The sequence below is a fragment of the Triticum aestivum genome, chromosome 2D, assembly GCF_018294505.1.
Source record: "Triticum aestivum cultivar Chinese Spring chromosome 2D, IWGSC CS RefSeq v2.1, whole genome shotgun sequence".
Lineage (NCBI taxonomy): Eukaryota > Viridiplantae > Streptophyta > Magnoliopsida > Poales > Poaceae > Triticum > Triticum aestivum.
In genome coordinates, this window is record NC_057799.1 from 655,771,580 (window position 1) to 655,778,901 (window position 7,322).

A 7,322-nucleotide genomic window follows, 5' to 3' on the forward strand; every position below is an offset into this window, starting at 1 on the left:
TACCCGGCCTTTCACGGCTACTCCATCCATTCCAAAATACTTGAAGTTTCACATTTTTCCTAACTCAATTTTTTTAAATTTGATCATGTACATAGGAAAAATTTAAGCATCCGCAACATGAAATATATATAGTATGAAAATAAATTTTATCATTAATCTAATAAAACTAATTTGGAGTCGGAGATGTTGGTATATTTTTCAATAGCCTCATTCAAAGTTAAGTTGCTTGACATAGGACAAATCTAGAATTTTGATATTTCGAAACGGAGGGAGTGTCATATTATATATTTATATGTTCCCAGGTTTGAGGTACTCCTACTACTCCTAGTTCAAAATACATGTTGTAAAAGACATGGAAATTTCCGACATTGATAGAACAGGTATCTTTATCACTAAGGTCACCAAATATCAACCTAGATTTAAAAAATATGTCAGCACAAAGAACTATTTTTTAGGGGGAGCATAAAGAACTTTTATACAGAGGCAAAGCGTATCCAAAAAAAAAGAGGGCCCATATTTATTTTGTTTTGACTCAAGGGAGGGCCCATTCACTAGCTCAATAGTTAGAACATGCCGATGAAGCCTTATGTGTCGAGTGGGCCAAGAAATATAATGTTTTGATGCAATAAATGCCCGAAATCACTAGTTAAGGAGTACTCCTTGCGAAGATCACTCAGACTTTCCCAGGTTGCGACAAGTGGCACGCTGCATGTGTGCCACTTGTCACAACCTGGGAGATTTTCCTTTTTTCGTAGATCCGTTTATTCAAAACGTTTTATCTCTTAAACCCTGCATCCAAATCTCGAACCGCTTTCGCCGTTGGTTTCCTCGCATCGAGATCTTCAAAACTAGATCCCATGTTGATAGGTTTTGACGAACTTTTTTTCACGAAAAAAACCGGATGAAAAAAACCGGACGAAAAAATCGAACCGGGAGCACGGGTTTTTTCCCTTTCCGAAAGAGGCACGCCCGTGCCTCTAACGGAATCACAACCATGCCTCTCGCGGAAGCAAAACCGTGACTCTCGCGAAAGGAAAAAAAGAGAAAACGTGTTTTTTTTTCGTTTTCGAGGAGGCACGGCCGTGACTCTCGCGAAAGCACAACCATGCCTCTCGCGGAAGCAAAACCGTGACTCTCACGAAAGCACAACCGTGCCTCTCGCGAAAGCAAAACCGTGACTCTCGCGAAAAAAAAACCCAGTAAACGAGTTTTTTTCCGTTTCCGAGAGGCACGGCCGTGACTCTCGCGAAAGCACAACCGTGCCTCTCGCGGAAGCAAAATCGTGACTCTCGCAAAAGGAAAAAAACAGAAAATGCGTTTTTTTCATTTCCAAGAGGCACGGTTGTGGCTCTCGTGACGGTAAAACCGTGCCTCTCACGGAAGCAAAACCGTGACTCTCACGAAAGGAAAAAAAACAAGAAAATGCGTTTTTTTGCGCAATTTGTTTTTCAAACATTTTTTTGGTCGAAAAGCTAGGGAAGACCGGTGAAAAACCAAACGTAAAAAAAACAAAAAAACCGTTTAAAAAGCCGAAAACGCGTGTGGAAAAATTAGAAAAACAAAATCTGGAGGGAGCGCCCAGAGCGCGACACATGGCGAATGGCTGAGAGCGCGCCAAGTGGCGCTGATCGTTGCGAGGCTCCCGAAGGAGCGCTCGTTAATTAGTTGCTCCCATAAATGCCTTGCCAACATTGGATTTATCTTGGGAAGACCGAGCCACCGCCCGGTATGGTCCCCAAAACCCTTCTGGCCACAAAAAATTACGTGATGAAAGAGAGAGGCAAAACCTCTCACACCATCACTAAGGGACAATATTGGATGACTTAGATTTTGTATTACATCAAGCCTTGAGAGTAAACTATAATCATGGCAGTAAGAGCTGAACCAGGTTTTCTTGTTATGCATGGCAATCCCTACTCCCCCCTGCGAAAGGCTTATCTTTCAATTTTATGTTGAGTGACATCTCTTTAGAAACTCAATTCTGTTGTGTATGCATTGCATGCTGGAGAAAGATCTATGAAATTATAAATTGTTAAGATATGTGATCGTGCTAATTTATCATGTTTGACATTATCTATAAGATAAAATGTAAGAAGCATAAGCAATTGCTGAAACTTCAATCCTCGTTGTGTCTGGTTGCAGTTTGATAGTTCTAGAATTGCATTCATGATTCCTGGCCAATTTCTTCAAGATTAAGGACTAGTTAAACATGAGATGTTTTCTAATGAAAGCTCTGACATGGACTGTTCTTCAGTATTGAAAAGATTACAATTGTTACACCACTAAGAGTCTGGCTTGATAAATTCAAAACCTCTTTAACTATAGAAATACCAATGATCTGTAAAGATCTCATGACTTGCAAGTCATTCCTCAATCCTACACAAAATCATCGGCGAGGGGAGCAGGCTATGCGCTAAGCCAAGTGCAAGATATATGCATGCACTTCAGCGGCACCTCCAGGAACCAGGCTTATCTTTGCGGCATCCAATCATGACTTTGAGGCTCAATTAGTGAGAGAGAATGTTTTTGCACTTCGATGTGATGACATAATTCCTCTCTGTATTTATATATTGAACAAATATTTAAAGGAAGCCTCCAATAGTAAATTTGAGATTCCTCTTTAATTTTACAAGATATGCTGTCAATAGCTACAGAAGCAACATCGTCTTTTAATATTTAGAATACGGACGTATTGTTGTAACCTTGTTGTGTATAAAGTGTATTCATGTATTTTTTTTTCCAATTATTGATAACATCTAGAAAAATTATATTTTGAGAATAAGAATATTTTCCTTATACTGTGACTCTGTTTATGAGGGCGAAAACATTTATTGAGATGGTGCAAGGACGAAAAGATGGATATAAAATCGAGGGTCTTGGAGAAAAATGCTGAGAATGTATGAGGACCCATTAGCTTGAACTGTAAGTATGTATAGTATAATGGTCATATATGTATTGCTAGATTAAATGGTAGTAGATACTACCTAGAAACGGTTTTATACTGTATGTTATTAGCCTAAATTGTAACTATATATGAAGTGAATTAGCTACTAGAAATGCACACTTGCACAGTTGCATGTGGCAGGCAACTTGAAATGCTTAGAAGTTATTTTCCACCATGTGAGATTCCATATCTACTCTAATAATTAACCCAACCAAACATCAATTGATTAGCATACATGCATATCTAATTAATGAGTTTGACTCTATGATAAAGTATGTTATCTTGTACATATTGATTAGTATACATGTACCAGCTACCTCCTTTCTTTAGTGGCTAGCTAGCTTATCTTCTTCCTCCCGATCGATTGCATCGGCATGGCGTCCCTAGGCTTCTAAAGATCCAGATCTGAAAAGGAAGAAAAATATCATACTGGGGGAGAGGGGGAGAGAGAGAGAGAGATGGTGGAGGTGGTGCTGGTGGTGGTGGAGGTGCCGCTGTTGGTTCGTCTGCTCCGTGTGCGCCGGCGTCCAGCCGTGAAGCACCCGAACCTGGCGGTGGTGGGGTGCTGCGTTGAGGGCGAGGGGGCGACCACTCCACCAGCGATCCCAGCCACCAAGTACAAGCAAGCTCACCTGGGGCCTGGGCGAGGGGGCGACCAGGACCACTCCACCAGCTATCATCCCAGCCTCCAAGTCCAAGCAGGGCCTGGCCGAGGAGATGGATGGATGGTTCACCGGGACATCACCATCACGTACGTCCTCCTCGACAGCGCCAAGACTTGGGCTCTTCTCGGTCGTCCTCCTCGACCACGCTGGGCACCACGCGCCGGCCGGCCGGAGTAGTCGCTGACCAGGTACGTACGCTCGCCCGCCCTTGGTGCAGCCGCTCGGCATCATCATGTCTTGTGCGCCTGCAAACATGCCGTCCGCTTCCCGCCTCACCGTGCTTCGCCCACCCACACGCGCGGCATCGATCTTGCTAGCTTGTACCACCGGCCGAGGGATTAGCTAAAAAACGGGTTCTGCTCTAGACTCCCACGTTGGTCTTCTTCTTACAGGAAAGGAGGAATGCAAAGTCAGTATGCTTGCTTCACTGCTTGGCCAAACGAGTTTTCCCAGCGAATTTCTTTCTGTAGACGCGCCAATCAAGCTGCGCCAACTCATCAAGTATCCATACCCCCGGCGTGTATTTCATTATTTTACTGGGTTTGTAGTGCTTGTATTTCTTGAATAATTTAAACTCGTACAAAATAAATTATATCATTTCATTCGTATTCGAAAGAAGTTTACAATGGTATAATTTTTGCTCCCGCCGCAGTTGCCCACATTATTGCTTAAATTTATGGTCAAATTTAAATCTCAAAAAGCGCGGGCACACTATATTATGGAATGGAGGGAGTATGAAATACATCAATGAATTAATATCTCACAAGAAAATATAGAATGCTAGCTTTCAATAGGTGGAGTGGTGTGCAAGTATGCATGATCTAGACAGAAAGCTAGGCAGGACACAATCGGGTATAGTGAGATGGTGTTCTCCATAGAGGTGTTATTTTATTATACAGTATATTTATTTACATACAACAAATAATACATATTTCATTTATTTTTTGTCCAATGTAATGTAAAGATTTCAACTATTTTAGAAGACGGTCCCAATTATTTTGGAATAAGCATTTTAACTAAGCCACGAAAATAATTATAGTAGTTCTATTACAAGTGCTTCGCTTATTTCATACAGAGAAGCAAGTGGGCCAAGAAGAGATAAATGAAACTGCTTGACTAGTCAGCCAAGGCGCACAAAATAGACTATAGACATCTTGTTGGGCCAGCACGACTACCCACCGACATGCACAACAACATCATCCCATTCATTTCATTCCACACACGAGTGAATGGAGCAGATGCTAAAAAAACCGAGTGAATGGAGCATCGCGCGGCTCTCGTCCACAACATGCACACGGATTCATTGCACCTAGAATTCCACCACAAGCTACGATGTGCTTCAGCGGATGAACAATCCATCTTATTAATGAACATACAAAGTAATTTTACACTACACACACAAAGTTGGTAAAGTTTTTTTCCACGAGGACCCAAAGCCATATCACTAGAACAACATAGCATTCCCACACACACAAAAAAACATACATTCGAGTTTGACACACTGTTGAGCCCCCCTTTAACAAAAATAAAAGCAAATACAATTACACATGGCTAAAGGACCACAATCCAACTTATCCACGGTACAATGCTTCGTGGGAGCATATACAAAGAGTCAAAATGGATTCGGCTTCTGGATTTTTCTTTTACTTCTCTAATGTTCTTGTCGGCCGGCAACGGTTACCACATGTAGTCGTTGATGAGCTGCGTACAGGAGTCATCCTTATCTAGTTCAATGTTGGGGCAGCAAATGTCGTCAGGCACAAGCTGCATCCAGGAAAAATCCACATCCGTGTAAACACCTGCTGACATGGGATCGGTCTCTTCGTTGTGTGGGACGGCGCCGCCGAACACGGGATGTATCCCTTCCATGTCCGGGATGAAGCTATCTGACATAGGATGGATCCCTTCCATGTCCCTGACGACGCTATCTGACATTGGATCGGTCTCTTCGTTGTGTGGGACGGCGCCGCCGAACATGGGATGTACCCCTGCCATGTCCGCAAAGATGTCGCCTGGCATGGGATAGATCCCTTCCATGTCCCCGACGATGTTACCTGACACAGGATTGATCCCTTCCTTGTCCGTGTTGGCGTTGTGGAACACGGGGTGGATTGCTTCCTTGCTGGCATTGGCACCGCCGGACATCGGCTGGAACCCTTCGTTGTCCATGTCGGCGTTGTTGGCCACCAAATGCATCCCTTCCTCATCCATGTCGACGCCACTGAGCAGGTCTGGTGATTGGGTCATGGTGTTCTTGTTGAAGATCCGACATAGCACGTAGGTGTCCTAACCAGATCAGATCAACCATTCAGGTGTAGGTGAGTTCTGGAGGTCAATTACAATTTTACTATGAAAAAAGAGTAAGAAAGAAAGATACATGGATACGGTGATCGGGATGGAGGCGGTACTCGTGCATGACCCAGTTGGTCCGTGTGCCCCTAGGTGCTTTGCCGATATGAAACACAAGCGTCTTCTTCATGCCGACTACGATGCCGTTGTGGATGACTGGACGGTCCTTCCCCGTAGACTTCCAAAACCCTTTTAGCGTCGCCCGCTCCATGCGAAGGCCGGTTGGGTACTTTCGAACCCTCGGCGCAAAAAAGTACCACTCAACTTTAGCCCCTGGGTCGCCTGTGCTCGGTGAGAATGATTTGTCTGTGCGCGTATGCAGTTGAAAGGACACGAAACATAAGTCAGTTGACATATACTACTTGACTTATCGAAACAGGTGACCACCGGAGAGAGTAGAATTATACTACGTACCTGGTAGTTGGTCCGGCTCGAACCTGTAGACGTCCACCACCGGGATGAAGTCGAGGTCGATGGGGAGGCCGAGGAGCTTGCGCTTGAGGAACCAATTCACCAGCTCATGGTCCGTGGGGTGGAACCGATACCCCGGGGGTAGAGCAAAGGCGCGCTCCATCTCCGCCGTGGCCGCCGGAACTGTCACGCACGCCATGGCTGCCTGTCTCCTCGGGCGATCGATCCGTACGCCGGTCGGCCTTGTGACGACTGACTGCGAGAAGGAAATTTGTGATGGAATGGAAATGGTAATGGCTCTGTAGTGTGTAGTTGCAGTTGCACACACAGAGAGATGGATATATATATATATATACAGCTGACTGACAAAGGTACAACTCGGCCGCTTATCGAGGAGATGCTCATGCCAAGCAACGCCCAAGAATCATACCACCCACTCATGATTTTTATGTCTACGTGTTCGCCAACGAAGGTGTGGTTGTGGCTTCCGTCGTGACCTAGCGCAGCCATCCGATCACAAATTGGAAGGCTGGATGTAGCTCCGGTGCTGCTCGTAACGACACCGTCGATGTCTTCCCAGATCCAGCTAGGCAGCCACGTTCTAAACCTCTGCTTGCTTGCAGGACCTGTGTAGCGACCAACGGAAGCTTCTGGAGCATGTGTATATTTAACTCCGGTACTTCTCTTTTAATTACCGGAATCAAGCTTTGGTTCGACAGCACACCATATAATTCACGGAATAACTGTCCATCTCCCTCCGTTCCTAAATATTTGTCTTTCTAGAAATTTTAACAAGTGACTACATACGAAACAAAATGAGTAAATCTACAATCTAAAATATACCGACTCTCTGTATAAGATAAATATTTTGGAACGGAGGGAGTATTATACATATATCAAAATGGCAATTTAAACCTTATTAGGCACTGGCGGGCGTCGGCATGACCATCCTG

General features: G+C 44.3%; 1 protein-coding gene across 1 annotated transcript; it reads right to left on the reverse strand.

Annotated features, from left to right (window-relative positions):
• Positions 1 to 5,080: 5,080 nt before the first annotated feature.
• LOC123050876 (NAC domain-containing protein 71-like) lies at positions 5,081 to 6,619 on the reverse strand. The gene is made up of 3 exons (XM_044473599.1): positions 6,373 to 6,619; positions 5,987 to 6,264; positions 5,081 to 5,895 (listed from the first exon to the last, which is right to left on the reverse strand). Exons 1-3 carry the CDS (start codon positions 6,566 to 6,568, stop codon positions 5,287 to 5,289), a joined length of 1,083 nt encoding a protein of 360 aa, XP_044329534.1. The 5' UTR covers positions 6,569 to 6,619; the 3' UTR covers positions 5,081 to 5,286.
• Between the last annotated feature and the right edge of the window lie 703 nt (positions 6,620 to 7,322).